Here is a 16,251-nt window from a genome sequence, read left to right on the forward strand (position 1 = left end):
AAATTATAAACATAAAATCATTCCTGAATTTCTAGAACTACAAGCACCTCGTCCAGCAAAACGTGTTTGTTTGCTCTCCGAGTAGGTACGGTGGGTGGTGATTCGGGCAGAGAGCGAAGCCGACAGACGAAATAACGATGCGTGTCGAGCGTTTCTTGGTTGGAAATTTTCTAATGATAGTAGTTCGCGTTTGCTTGTCACGACACGCATCATTATTTCGTCTGTCGGCTTCGCTCTCTGCCCGAATCACCACCCACCGTACCTACTCGGAGAGCAAACAAACAAGTTTTGCTGGACGAGGTGATTGTAGTTCTAGAAATTCAGGAATGATTTTATGTTTATAATTTTCATATTTTTGTGAAATCTCACAGCGTTAATTGCAGCACCTCACTAGAATGTAGATTAAATGTGCTTTCTAATGAATATACTCTTGGTTGGTCCAAACAAAGTAGAAGCACTGATAATCCGGGTACAACATGACGGTGGACCACAAAAACAGATGAAATTTAAATTTGTAAAAAAATCGCGCAAAGTAGTGAACTTTGAAAAATTCCAGTAAATTCAATTTTTGTTGCATCAAAAATCTAATGACAGCAAAATGTTGGAATTTTAATAGATTTTGTAGTCATATTTTTTTCAAAACTCTACCATCGCTCAAACAGTATTTACTAGCAATCGAATGAAAAGTAGGATTTTTAGACCACTTTTTTGAACTTTTTGTGACCATTTCATTAAAAAAAATTTAAAAAAATATTTCTTAACTCATGATGTAGGCATTAACTTCAGCTTTCATATGCATAAGGCAAATATTTTTTTGGACGTGTAACATATGAACTACAACAGTTTTCGTGAGGCATGTTTTTTCGGATTTTTTTTCTTTCATGCTGAATAACGAGAAAACTAGTAACTTTAGCTATATATAATGTTCTAAACATATTTCACTGGCATTACAAGGTTTCTTTTGATGTAAGTTTTGTTTAAATCGGTCTAACACGCCAAAAGTTATAACGATTTGAGCTTGTGGTGTCAAATTGACACCACAAGTGCTGATTAGGGTAATGAAATCTAATGCGGATGAGGGTTAAGAATTGAAAATTGGCGATTGAGAAATGAGAAATGAGAAATGAGAGATGAGAAATGAGAAATGAGACATGAGAAATGAGAAATGAAATATGGAAAATAAGAAATGAGAAATGAGAAATGAGAAATGAGAAATGAGAAATGAGAAATGAGAAATGAGAAATGAGAAATGAGAAATGAGAAATGAGAAATGAGAAATGATAAATGAGAATTGAGAAATGTGAAATGAGAAACGAGATATGAGAAATGATAAATGAGAAATGAAAAATGAGAAATGAGAAATGTTAAATTTGAAATTAGAAATGAGAAATGAGAAATGAGAAATGAGAAATGAGGAATGAGAAATGAGAAATGAGAAATGAGAAATGAGAAATGAGAAATGAGAAATGAGAAATGAGAAATGAGGAATGAGAAATGAGAAATGAGAAATGAGAAATGAGAAATGAGAAATGAAAAATGAGAAATGAGAAATGAGAAATGAGAAATAAGAAATGAGAAATGAGAAATGAGAAATGAGAAATGAGAAATGAGAATTGAGAAATGAGAAATGAGAAATGAGAAATGATAAATGAGGAATGAGAAATGAGAAATGAGAAATGGGAAATGAGAAATGAGAAATGAGAAATGAGAAATGAGAAATGAGAAATGAAAAATTAGAAATTAGAAATTAGAAATTAGAAATTAGAAATGAGAAATGAGAAATGAGAAATGAGAAATGAGAAATGAGAAATGAGAAATGAGAAATGAGAAATGAGAAATGAGAAATGAGAAATGAGAAATGAGAAATGAGAAATGAGAAATGAGAAATGAGAAATGAGAAATGAGGAATGATAAATGAGATATAATAAATTAAGAATGATACTTGAGAAATAAGATATTCGATATACAAATAAAAAGGAATGGAGAAATGACGAATGGTGATAAGCAATCAAGGATTCAGGATTTAGTATTGAGAATTGAAAATTAACGGTTGAGAATTGTCTGAGAACATTTGTATTGAAAAAAGGTACAGATATTTGTAGTTTATGTTTTTAACAACACATAAAACACACACGAACAAAACTATAATCTTATGTCAAAGTGATGATGATATAATTTAACTCTGGTGAAGCCGCACTTGAAAGGTTACTTCACCAGAGCTGTTTAGTTTACTTTCGTTGCGCGATCGGAATGTCTTTGGCACACATCCAGTGCCTACACCTCACAGATAGGGGCCACTATCAACGATAACAACGCACGGTTGATTATGATGCTGGTACTTTGGAAACACGAAAAACGTTCGTGCGTTTAACAATTTGTTTTCATTTTTACAGTTTACAGTTGGCGTGCGGTGCCTGAAGAGTCGCTCACTCAACGTTTGTTCCGGCCCGAGCACTTTGCGTGACTTCAGTCTCGTCAGTTTTCGTTTCTCGGCTGTTTGTCAACAGCAGTGTTCCAAACTTCAGTAGAAACTCTAATCAACAACAGTCCCTCTTCCGAGAGAGAGAGAATCCTCTTGTTTAGTGCGGCAATTTTTTTACCATTTTTTTTACTTCGAGTGGTCGGCATTGGCCTCTGTAATCATCAATTCCCTTTTCCTTTTGTATACTGGGGACTGTGAGAAGGATTCCGTTTTGTCAAAACCAAGACTTATGGAGGAAAGGTGCTCCTTCGGTTGAAGAGAGATGGTCAAATATATCCGGGTCGTGATCAGCCGAGCTGCCGAAAAAGTGAAACCATAAATGCGATCCTCCGCAGCCTGGACTGAATTTGGCCGTGACATAGCCTACGGACTACGGAACATAAACACGATCGTCATCCGGCACTTGCTGAGACCTCGCTCTCGGAATGAAGATCGGAAAGGCCTCGCTCCGACCGAACGACGAATGATCGTGTGTAGTGAAGAGTGAATGAAAATAAGAAAGAGAGCATTTCGAATCCCTCGGGAAGAGCAACACATCGTCGATCTAAGAAAGAACGTCGCCCGTCGTCGTTGATTGGTGTCGAGCAGGTTTTTTTTCGTGTCGTCGTCAGTCATCTTCCAGAAGTCGGCTACTCGTGAAGCGTGGTGCTTATGCGTTAGGTTAAGCGTGCGCGTGCGTAATTCTACAAGTGGTGAGGCGTACAAGTGTTTGGAGTTAAACGCGTGGTACTTTTGAACCCGCAGATTTCAACCGAGAGCTCTAAGAGTTGATCCGTGCAACACGTTTCTGTTTAACGCTTTCCAGTTAATTTGATTCACACCGTTTTAAGATCTGCGCGTTAAACGCCTCAAGAGTGTGTGTACGTGTACGTGGTGTTTCACCTCCAAGAGGGTTCCAAGTTTCGTGAGTCGACCTAGCACGGGTTCGTACGTTCAGGCGCAAGAAGTGCGCGGGGGTGTTTCTGCTGCCAGTCAACAGGCCAGACCAGAAGTTCCAGAAGATAAAGCGATTTTCACAAAAACCTGTTTTTGGTAGCGGTGATCGTGTCTTGCGTGTGTATGTGTGAGTGTATTTCTACACGTATAGGCGCGCGCTTGGCCCAAAAGGAAGGAGCTTGAACCACTATCCAGAGGTCTTGTTGTCAGTTTAGTAAAGTCGCTGAAGACTTGCGCGGCCCATCGGAACGTTCCGAAGTGAGTGTATTAAATACGCCTCGAAATTCATTCACGCTACCAGGAAAAGTTGTCCAAAACCGGGGGGACAATTACATGTGATGACCGTATCCGGTAGTCCGGCTTGAAAGTTGCCAATTATTATTGTTATTAGTATTGATGCTGACAGCCCCAAAAATTCCCTTTCGAGGGATCCAACTGTCTACGCGCGAATAACCGGAGGGGCCAGCGAAAGTGAGAAGAGTTATCGCCGAAGAAGGTCATCAGATTGAAACAAGTTTTGGTTGGAAATTGGCCTACTGCCAGTAGTTTTGATTACAGTGTTAAAGGTTGTTGTAAACAAGTGAAGTGCAAACTGTGTGTCAGTCACTCGGAGAAAAAAATCCCTTACCTCTTTACACGTAAAATTTCTCGAGTGACACTTGGTTTTTTTTTTGTTCAATAAAAGCATATCGCAAGTGAAAAGTGAGCTTGGAGTGGGAGCTGATGTTGGAGCACGGCCATTAAATGATTCCGTGCGTGAGTCTCACCGAAACCAGTGTCCTTGGGAATATGAAAGAGCGCGTTAAAGAGATGCGCGTCTTCGGCTGTCGACTCAACTTCTGGAACAATGTTACCGCTAATTTTAGCAATAAAGGTAAGCGACCGACGATCTCACTAGGTGGTTGGTGGTGCTCTAAATGAAAAAAAAAAACAGATCCGCGAAACTTTGTTGCGGTTGAAATTGTCTTTGCCGGATTCAGAAAGAGTTTCCGCACAGTAGAATGAGAAGAATATTGATTTCAATTATAGGTTTCCATACCAACATCCGCTATTCTAGATTGATGAATCAATTCGAAGGATGTGGCTGTCAGAGGAATAATAGCTATTCGTATGTCAATTTTCTCGGCTAGTCAATTTCCTTCACTAGAATATATTATTAGAAAATGTTATTAGAATAGTGGAAAAAAAAGTTATTATAGCCTGGGATTTCAACCTTCTGGAAATATTTTTTGTCAATTATTGTGTAATGTTGATGGAAGAATGCATAATATCTTAATTCGGAAAAAAAACTTGATTCAAAATCAAATATGGGGCCATCCAAGCCAAAGTATAAGTGCAGAAATGATCGATTTTGAACACTACAAACTACATATATTTGATGATTATTATAATAAATATTTGAGGCCCTTGGAGCCAAATGCAGTTGAACTTTGTTGTGTTCCATTGAATTCCATAAATATTTTTATGAGCTTTTTTCATGAGAATGATCTTTTAGAATGAAAACAAAGCATTTTACACAATTTTCACTAAAGAAAACAACGTTTATTTTACGCAAATTGAGGCGACTCATGTTTTTTTTTATTTTTGCGCTTATACCCCATTGGCTCCAAATAGATTCACCTATACTCCTTTTCCACCAAAAAACTTTCACATTCAAGTGTTTTGATCTTGTTGATATGGTTAAGAAAACTTTAATATTTATTTCGGTAAAAGTCAATAATTTTTTATATATTTTTTTTCGCGGTTTTTATATGAAATGTATTCTGGTACAGTATAGGTTAAGAGATTTTGTGCCTAATGATCGACCTGGTCTTGTCAACTTGAAGTCAATCTCTTCAAACAACGATATTTCATCGGGATAATTTATAAAATAATTCGTGTAAGGTATTTTTCCACTAAATTTCAACCACTGCATGTGTTGTGCGTCTTTGCCTGATCAATTGAACATTGGAAATGGACTTCCAGTCAAGGTTGCCGAAAATAATTCTGTGTTTTTGAGAAAAAAAATCTGACTTTCTGTGATATTACCCAAAAATTCTGTGCTGGTTTTCTGAGATGCTATTTCCTTTAATTTAATTGAAAATTCATAATAAATTGGATCTTTTTTACATTTAAGTTGGGTAAAATCAATTAAAACTACCAATCTTATCATACTTTTTTAATTCAAAGTAATAAATCTTAATTTTATATAGGCCAAACAAAATGATTTTGTAAATGCATTCAAAATTCAAAAATTTGTGAAATCTGTGACTTTTTTCTAAATTCTGTGTTCTCTGACTTAGATTCTGTTATGAAAATTTGCTCAAAATTCTGTGAAATTACAGATTTTTCTGTGATTCCGGCAACCTTGCTTTCAGTTATTATGAGCTGATTTTTAACATTTAATTAACTAATGGCACTTCAAAATTAACATAATCGTCTCGTTCAAATACATTTTTCAAGCTTTTTTTATGAGCCCCATATCCGTGACACACTCCATATAATAGTTTTTTTTTGTGATTCACTCATTGGTGGTTGAAATAGAAAAAAATAATGAATTTTAATAATATCACTAAGTGCAATTAGATGAATCATAGTTGATAACGTATTTTAAACATCATCAGCTATCAAATAAAAGAAAATCACTTTTTTTTATTAATTTTTCGGTCCCTATTAAAAATCACTACTTTATGGCAATCAAGTTTGTGCAAAGGCGAAAAAGTTTATTGTCGTAACGTTATATTGAAGTGTTTTTCATTCAGGATACTTTTTTTCCTAATTATTTAAGTCCTAATACTTTGAAAAGAAAAATCCATTCAAGTGAGTCGGAAGAGCAGCCAAAAATCGGAAGTTGCTCATGGTCAAAGGAAATTCGAAGTCCGTTAGTGAAGTCATTATTTTCGTTTCAAGCATAAAGTTGTATTTAAGGGGGGGGGGGGGGGGGGGTTGGGAGGGTAGGGTCTTACACTTTCAAAAAATCTATTTTTTTATTTTTTTATTTTCTTATTGTAAAACATTTCAAGAATGTTGTGTCAAATTTTCAAGTCAATTGAAGCTAAACTGTAGAAATTATAGGCCTTTATCTCCTCCCATCTAATACTGCAAGAAAGCAAGAGCAGAAACTTCAATCGCGTTTTTCTCGAAAGCACATTTTTAAAGTCCGTGGACATCGTCATTTGAAAACTACTTATCCGATTCTTTTCAAATTTGGAACATATTTTCTACATATAAAATACCAGACCCCAACGTTTTTCTTTTTTTTTTTTACTTTGGGGAGATTTTGCAGATAAAAAATGGCGGATTTTCTCGTGAAAAATCGTAGTTTTTACTTCAAACAGCCACAAAAATTTCATAAATTTTTTTTAAGTTAAATAAAAACGTTGGGGTCCGGAAAAACATCTATTAAAAATATTTTGCCCTGATTTTTTGACTTCAGATGATTCTGTGCTGAGATACAGTGTCCACCGCAAATTCTGTCATCTTAAAGTGCTCCGTCACCGGTTCATTTTTCAATATTTTTTACGAAAAAAATACTAAATGTGCTTTTGACAATGCTTTGTATAATGCAAAAAATTTGAATAAATTTGTTTGAACGATAGCTCTAGAAAAAAATCGTGAAAATGGTGTTTTTTTACCCGTTAGACCTCCCCCCTTAACATAAAATGCTTAACAGATTTTTTTAAACTGTTTCATAAAAATTCGGAAAAATACTGGCAAAAATATGTAAACCAAAGGCTTGTGATATATTTTTTATTTTTGAATATTGACGGAAATTAAGAAAGTTCAATTGTGAAGCCTGGGTGAACGATTTTAGATTTTTTATCATCATGAATCAGCCGGCATCTAAGTTACCGACAAAAAAGTAAAAACAATAGATATCTTACATTCTGTGATTCGACCGAAAAGGTCTTTGACGATAATTTGTGAAGCTTTTTCAGAAATTTGATTGAAAAATTATAATATAAATCGATAAATTGAGTTATTTCACTTATAATTCGCATTCCACAATACCAAAGTCATATTATATCTTTAGAAATCCGATCCCAATGATATCAAAATAAGATTAAAAATTATAAAAATTTGGATAAAAAAGCTAGAATCAATAATGTAGTTTTTAAATAGTTTTTTTTTCTCATAATATGTGATATTGAACGTTTTTCTGTTATATCGACATCTTCGTTCATCATCTCAATGCAATGATCCAATACAGAGCATCAATTTAAAAAAAAAACAGGGTTTTTACCGTTTATAGGAGAAAAATTTATGCTTCGAGCAAAAGTTTTACTAGTGGAAAAAAGATAACAGAAATCCAACTAGCAATTCAACGACAAACGCTAAGAAGACGGCGATTTCTTTAAATATATATTTCTCACACTCTTAGTTATCACTGTAGTAAGTCTTGGAAGATTTTAAAATGTAATTTATCACAAATAGTACCAAAGGTTTTAACATGAATGTTGTAAGAACGAATGTTCGACAAAAACATTATTGAAAAATTGAGAGAATTTAAAAATGACAATTTCAAGTGATGTACCTTTTCAATATCGGGTATTTAAATAGTCGTGTTGAATTTCTGTTTTTAAACACGTGAATTGTTGTTATCTTTCTTTTTTCTGATTATTTTCGCTAAAAATAACGTGAAGCTCTGCTAATTATGAAAACAAAAATTAATTATAAGTGCGACCCGTCGATAATGTTTCAAATTTGGTTGAAAAGGTTGCTCACCCCTGTTCTAGATGCTTATAACAGTTTTTTTTTCAATTTTGTCACCTTTGACTCCAAAGGCCTCATTTTTAGAGTTTTATCTCCATACCAAATAAAAATACAAATTATCGAACAATCTTTGTTAAAAGTTTAAATACAACAACTTGAAAGCATTTATGTAATCGAGATTTGCTGTTATGTACTTTTAATCTTTTGGCTGCTTGGACTAGAGTCTCCAATTCCGGGATTTCACGACCGAGAATTCCCGTTTTTTTTTTATTCACGGGAAACGGGAAACATTCCGGGAATTCCCAAACCCAATTAATAGGCCTCATTTACTAAAAAATTACACGACCCGAATAGAAAAAATGTATCAAATGCAGCAAAGAAAAGGATTAAGCTTGCCAGATTGCGCGGTTTTATCCGGGTTTACCCAGATATTTAAAACAAAATTTGGGAAAAGTTGTTGTAATTTTTTTTGGGTCCAGAACGAAATTTTTAGAGCAAATTTAATCAAAGTAATCATAAATGGTTTTGTGAAAGCTTAAAAAACGATTTTAAATCTGCTAATAATTTTTTTTAGGAAAAAAAAACGGATTTTTGGTCGAAAGTTTTTAACTCAATACCCGAATTTTGCTAGATTTTGAGATTAAATAGTCCGGATTTGCCTGGTCCGCATACGTGCTGAATAATTTCTGGCAACCTTAGACTATTTTTTTTTCTTAAATCCGGTTAATACATTTAACTCGATAAAAATAGTTTTTTTTTCTTTGAAAGTTCAGTGTGTAAAAGTGAAAAACGATTTTTAAAATTTGATTTCCATAAATTACGTTCGAAAAAAAAAACAAAATATCAAAAAAGTATGATAAATCTCTGATTACAACAACTTGAAAGCGTTTTTTATCGAAACAAACTGTTATGCAATTTTGCCAGATACTTTCAGAAAAAGCGGGACATCGCCGAAAAAAGTGGGATATTTAAGATACTCTAATTAAACCTAATTTTAATAGTTGATCTTATACACAAACTCTGAGCCTTATAACTTTTATTCATAGAAAAATAGAATTATTGAAATTCCAATAGTTTTTTTTTGTCCTGTTCTATCTAATCCAATATTTGATTTTTTTAGCTTAAATTAGAGATAATCTAGAATGTGGTATATAATTCAGAGATTTTACTAGTATTCCTAATAAAATTAAGCAATCATAATCATTTGTAAACATTTTGAAAACTGTTTTTTTTTTCAATTCAAAGTTATTTCTATCGTTTGAACTTGCTCAGGAAAGCTCTACTGTACCAGAGTATTATTGGGAAGCTAAGAAATACACGAGTTTTCTTATCTTGCTTCTATGGCTTATTTAGAAAAAAAAAACGAACCAAAAAAATCTATTTGAATAATTATTTTTCGAAGAAGAATAACATTTTTTTCAAAGAAACAAGAGATTCAGTTCAGACAAGAATATCCTCTGGGTTTAAAAGGTTTTAAATAAATATCATCATGAAAATCGATGAAAGCGGTATCATGAATTTTTCGAAAAAAGGCTCACCGTCGGGATTCTCATGCTTCTTAAAAAAGCATCATCTTTGAAAATTTGATAGTTCTCAATTACAGAGGTACCAAAGACCTCATCCGAATTAGATTTGATATCTTGTTTGAATGATATTTTGTCTAAATTTCAAGTGAAAGTCTAGCAAACGTCGTGAAAATTTCTCAGAAAAAAGCGGGACATTAATAACAAAAGTTAGAAGCCGGGACATTTTGCGGACGCATTTGCGGGACGAATGGCAACCCTAACTTATACCCCTTTGGCTTCCCAATAAAGCTGGCCCAATAAAAGAGCTAAATTACTAAAGATTTACACGACCTTAATTGAAAAAAATGGATCAAATTCAGCAAGGTAAATGATTGTACTACCTTGATATATGGCGTAGACTTAAATATTTGTTTTTCTAAATTCCGGTCTAAATATTCCCAAAATGTAAATAAGTATTATTATGTTTCATCTTAAATCTAGAAATGGATGGCATTTAGGTGAAAAACAGGTATGAAAATCTTTTAAAAAGTGATTCATTCTAAGCAATATAAAATATTATATTTTTACTGAAATTTTAAATTTTAAGTGGATAATACTGCCCCTACTTTCATAACAGTCCCATATGCAAAAACGAGCAAGCGAGAAAATCAGCTTTTTCTGTTTTGGAATACATTTTTAAATTGTGACCACAGCTTCCAGCATAAACAAAAATCGTTTAATGGAATATGTTCTAGGTTGCCATAATAAATCGTAGGACCTGAATTTTTCGAAATTTGACAACTGGTAAGGTCAGGAGCACCATTTTTGTTTGTTATGGGACTGTTATGCGAGCATATTCGAGACCTTTTTCAAATCTACTCGCATAACAGTCCCATACAGAATATGGTTTGTTCGCCAAGCTACCTTCTAAGACTTAAATTTGATCATTTCTTAACATGTAAATGTAGTTCATGAATTCCACATTGTTAGTTGAATCTTATCATGGTTTTTAGGTTTTTCTGATAGTTTTTCTCATAGGAAGACCATCCTTCCTTTATCTTAGCCTGCCTTTCAAAAACTGTAGTTAAATTTACTGTGTAGTGTGCATAATTCGACATCAAGTGAGTTGCATCTTGTTTAAATGACTTGAAGCAATAAATCAAAGATCATTTCACCGAAAGAAACATAGTAAGGTAACTACATCCGTGGTATTTCACATATGGGACTGTTATGCGGGTATATTTCATATGGGACAGTCACTAGTTGATATTTTTTTCGTAATTTCTAGAACAAAGTCTCTTTTTTTATTGTTTTATATTGAAGTAAAATGTTCAAAATGACGAACTGTCAGGTTAGATGAAAAATGACGAAAATTCATATGGGACTGTTATGCGAGTAGGGGCAGAATAATGCTCGGGATTGTATGATTTTACCGCTTGAGCCGCAAATTCTTGTTGTATTATTCCGATCCAATTCTAACTGCTTTCCTACGTAATTTAGTTTTGAGTTTGAGCAAAATTTAGATCGCGTTTTCTAAATATCTAAGCTTTGCTTAAAGTTTTTTAATTACGAAATATGACTGAATAATAATGCAACCCAGGGAGAGTCTTTTGAAGACATACACCGTCTGAGCCGATTAAGGCTTCTTCTGAATGATCGCTAAACAGCAATTTGTAACCATAGATTAGCCAGTGATAAAAATGATAGTTCATAGATTTCAATATTTTTAAAGTTATTTCAAGAAAAGAACATTCGTTTTTTCAAAATCAATCATTTCAACAAAAAAAAAAAAATGTTTCTTACTGTAATATTAGATTGAGACAAAAAAAAAACAAGATTTCGAAACCGTCCACGTGTACATCCGGGAGAGTTGGTTAGGGTAACGTTGCCAGATCGCCCGGTTTTATCAGGATTTGCCCGGATATTTCATACAAAATTTAGTCTGAGCTTTGGGTGCTGGGTTCTGAATTTGCAATATTGATAAAAAATCTAAGAATTTTCAGTCCGGCCCCAAAAATGTACTATCATATTACTAAAAACTTTAAATTAGAAATTTTAATACAAATTTTCAAAAACGTGCTTAGGGTGAAATTTTTAATTTCTGGATATTTTTAATGAAGAATGCGGTTATCAGTAAAAGCGCAAAATTTTTAAATAACAAATGCCAAAAATTTTTAGTTTTATTAGAATTATTATTTTAAATATAACATTAACGGAATGAAAACTTGAAGTATGATTAAGATAAAAACGTGTATGTGTACTTCCTCATTCCCGATTTAAAATAGAAGAAAATAGAAGAATAAGAATTCAGGAAATGAATATCTACATATGAATACAAATTTTTGTTATCAAAATTTTTGGTTTCCTTAATTAATTTCAGACTTTCAGGTTATTTTTTTTCTTCAGATTCGAAAAAAAAATGCATGAGGGTATGAAATATATAACTCTGACATTAATTAACGCTATTAATGCTTATTTTAAAATAAATCCAAGCTTCACATTTATTTAAGGTTTATTTTAATCTAAAACGCATTTTAACTATACACAAGAAATTTTTCTGCTACGTTTTGTTATTTTAAAAGACGTTTACAAAATTTTAGGACTGAAATTGGAACACTGAAAATGTCGGTGCTGCTTAGCAAAGTATTTCCAATTTTCGAAAAAAATCTCGATTTTTATGCATATTTTCCTTACGGAATATAAAGTGTTCTTGGAAATGTAAAGCTTCTGGGAAAAACTATTCGTGTTGAAATGAATTAAAATTAGAATTCAATAGATTTATACATATATGAAAAACGATTGATACAGAGTTTTTCTGGTTTTGATTCGAGATTCCCGGGGTTTCCCCGGTGTCATTGTTAATTCCCATTTTTTTCTCGGTTTTCTCGGTTCGCTGGCCTCCATGCTACTGGCATAAAGACTCGAGCTCTTGGGCAAAATGATGCAGGAGCACTCCATACAAACGCTCAAGCGAAACAAGAAAAACCTTTTGTGAGATTTTCATCCTATTGGATTATTCATCCCACAAATAAAAAAAAAAGAAAAAGTACGTCCATGAGAATCGAACTCATAACAATTTTCTACCTTCATCTTGCCTATCCAACAGCTCAACCAGTGTACTACCTGAGTCAGATAGAGAACGAGGGTTAATATTCAAAGTCTTTCTGCCACGTCCAATCAGCAACAAAAAAACGCACAGTAGGTACTGGCCTTCTGGCGTTTAGCCGGGGGTTTGCTACTTTTGTTTTATGATGGGAAAGGGAATTGAAAACGAGAAACTATTTTTTGCTTTCCTACTGCCTACTGACCGAGGTGATCAATTCATTCGAGGATATCCTAATTGGCTGCCTGAAGTTTGTTTCCATCCTCCTTCGTCTTGTGATGAGATGGGGAGGGACATGAAAACGTTTTATTTTGTTTCCTTCAGTCATACGGTTTATGCCGGGGCGGTCTCAAATCGAATCGTCGTCGCTGGCTTTCACATCTTATGCCAATGACGTTGAAATATTGAGAACTCATGATTAGAGTAAAGGCGAAATTTTGGGTTTAGATTCGGTTTTGGATAGTTAGCAAAGCTTAAGGTTCACAAACATGAATTTCTTAAAGACATCGGGACATTTCAGTAAGAAGCTAAAGTGATTTGAATTTTCAATATAAAAAATAATCTTTTTAAATACCACCAAACTACTCAATAGGAATACACTTAAAAAATGTATTAAACGTTTAATACGTAAGAAAAGCTCACACAAAATCAGTATTTTTGCTTTGACTTCTGGTTAGATTGACTTAAACCAAAAAAAGTCTACCAAATAAACTGTTAAAAAAAATTAAAACGTTATTTTCAATGGATAAATCAGAAATCAGGATTCAAGATCCCTAGTTCATATTTCTGATTTGATCTCAAAACTGTTGTTTGTTCATCTCAATAATCTTCAAACACAGCCCTTGACAGCTTGTGCAATACCGAGTTAAACAACGAAACCGAAAGTAGAAAAGTAAGTAGAAAGTTAGGGGTCGACCTTTGCTAATCAAGTGTTGTTTTGCTTTACTCTCTTCCTCTATAGGTAGGTACCTACCTAGCTATCTCAACCTGTTTATTATCGTCTCTACTATAAATTGGCACTTTAGCGGCGATGCGATATTGAATTATCGAAAGGGGCCGCAATCATCGCACTGGTCCAGTCCGGTACGGTGGAAGATTGTTGCATCGTGATGGTTCCGATCGAATTTTCAATCATTGTTAGAGTGATGCTGAAAGTTGTATCAGGAAAGCCGTGGGAATCCTAGAGAGGGAAATTGTTTTAAATTTGTTGACATTTATGAATAAAAATGATATTAAGATAGAGTTTAGAACAGTACCTAGACACTTTGAATAATAGTTTTGGGATTTGAACAGTTTCTGTAAGTGAAAAAAACAACTTATACGCCCATAGCAGAGGCTGCAAAAGTCCAATGCCTAAAATGTGCGCTAAAACGTACTAAAGATGATACAATTGGGAAAGCATTACTGGCATAAAGATACGAGCTCCCAAGGAAAATGCTTGTATGTAGTATGTACCACTACATTCAAGCGAAACAAGAAAAACATTTTATGGGATTTTCATCCTATTAGATAATTCTTCAAAAAAAAATACAGTGAGAATCGAACTCACTGCAACATCTCATCTCGGTTTGCCAGTACGATATCCTTCCCAGTGCATCATCTGAGTCGGTTAGCAAGCGAATGTTTATTATCATAGTCGTTCTGACACCGCTGATTGGGTGAATGGGCCGTCTGCCGTTTGGCCAGCGTATTTTTTTTTAATCCTCCTTTGTCTTTGATGGGAAAGGGATGAGAATAGGAGGAGGATGGAGTGGGAATGTGAAACTAGGAACTGTTTTTTATTGCCGGCCGGTTTACATACACACGCACAGTTCATCTTTGATGGTGGTTTTTTGCGTAGGTTGGAAACAAAGAATGTATTTTTCCTAATGCCGGTACATCACTCGACAATATCCTTGTTGGCTGATTGTTTCCATCCTGCTTTGTCTTGTGATAGGATATGGGATATGTTTTATTTGGTTTCTTTCAGACATATGAAATGCGGTTGCGCTGGAAGGACAATGCCAGTTATTAAAAAGCTTGTTAATGCCGGTCAGGGATAGAGTCTTATACCGAAAATTCCACCTCCAAGGAAGTTCATTATTGGAGTAGATTCTGATTTTTTGTTGTAGTAATAACCTACTGATCCACCTTGATCGTCTACAGCTCATTCACCCTTCTCGAACCAGGAAAACCCTTCCGTGATGACCATCTCAAATATACACAATGTGCCCACGTATTGCCATCGGTGTTATTATGGCTTTCATGGGCTCCACTATACAAAAAGAAAGTATCAACCGATAGACAATAATTAATGGCTCAATCCCAATAACACTTTGCAGATGCGCTCGTAAAGGCCCAATGACCGATATTCTACAATGTTTCTCCTCTTGATGGGATAAAATCATCGTCATCCGAGCAAAACAACGACGACGTAAAATCGAGTCATTGTCGCCTACTCTCGGTGAGAATCGTTGAGATTCTGCCCAAGCCGTTTGCTGGTGTCCCCAGCTTCGATCACAAAGAAGAGCCATGTCCAGCAGATTTCAGCGCCCAGATAAGTGGCTATTCAATTTAGCTGCTCCTCCTCCTTCTTATGCAAGGCGCGCCGTGGTTCCCAGAACTTCGCGTCGATTTGTTACACTCATTTGTTGACGAGGCAGCAACCACAAACGCATTTCCCCGGTGGGGTGTGTATGTTCAAGGTAAAGACGCGCAAACCTAACGGTACCTTCTTCAGGGAGAGAACAGCAGCGGTTGTCCTTTGTGTTCCAGGAGTAGCTAAATTTGCTGTTACAGCTCATTCGAAAGGCATAATTTATGCAAGGATGACTGTTGGCTTGTTAATGGCCGCCGTTGGACACGATTTGACCGAACTTTGATAAATCACTTTTTTCAAAAATTTAACCCTGTAAGTATAAGTTAGGATTTTTTTTCTGGCCTTCGATCCATGGTTTCACGAAAAGAAACCCCTAAATTCAAAATCAGGGATAAATTGTTCGTCAAAATAAAGTCATTATGCGTTCATTTTTATGGTTTGTATACACGACATCTCAAAACTCATTTTTAAACGATATACATTTAACTGCTCCTGGCATTCCAAGAAGTTTAGAGATGTTTTTTCTTCTAAATAACAAAAGGAAATTCCAAAAGCATTCTCAATTGTAATCAGTATCGAGAAGACAAGAACAAAAATATGAAAACACTACACCCACATTCTTCAGATGTTGAAATATTGGCACTAAATTTTATGCCAAATTGGCGTTTATAAGCTTTGTGACCGCTGGCATTGTCCTCTAAGCGCATTGCATATTAGACTGAGTCGATTTGGGGTCATTTTGGAATTCCTTAAACCCTGGGGTCTAAAAAGCCTCGTCTTGGTCCAAAACTCATCCATGATTTTTTGCAAAATGTTTAAGTAACGTTTACGTAAATTTAAGTACGTAAATTTGAACTTTTAGGTTTGTATGGGAAAATTAAATATTTTGTACTGAAAAATCAACATCATTTTTGTTTGTTGGTTGTACTCCATTTACCCGAAAACCATTGCCCAG

The 16,251-nt window shown here is 34.6% G+C and overlaps 1 protein-coding gene across 1 annotated transcript in view; it reads left to right on the forward strand.

Moving 5' to 3' along the window:
• Positions 1-2,390: 2,390 nt before the first annotated feature.
• LOC129749775 (tyrosine-protein kinase Btk29A-like) overlaps positions 2,391-16,251 on the forward strand; it is a 154,392-nt gene continuing 140,531 nt past the window's right edge. The window contains exon 1 of the mRNA XM_055744850.1: positions 2,391-4,292. Within this exon, the coding sequence (XP_055600825.1) occupies positions 4,163-4,292 (130 nt within the window). The 5' untranslated portion in view covers positions 2,391-4,162. The remainder of the gene's footprint in view (positions 4,293-16,251) is intronic.

Source organism: Uranotaenia lowii, chromosome 2 (assembly GCF_029784155.1).
Source record: "Uranotaenia lowii strain MFRU-FL chromosome 2, ASM2978415v1, whole genome shotgun sequence".
NCBI classification, from domain to species: Eukaryota; Metazoa; Arthropoda; class Insecta; order Diptera; family Culicidae; genus Uranotaenia; species Uranotaenia lowii.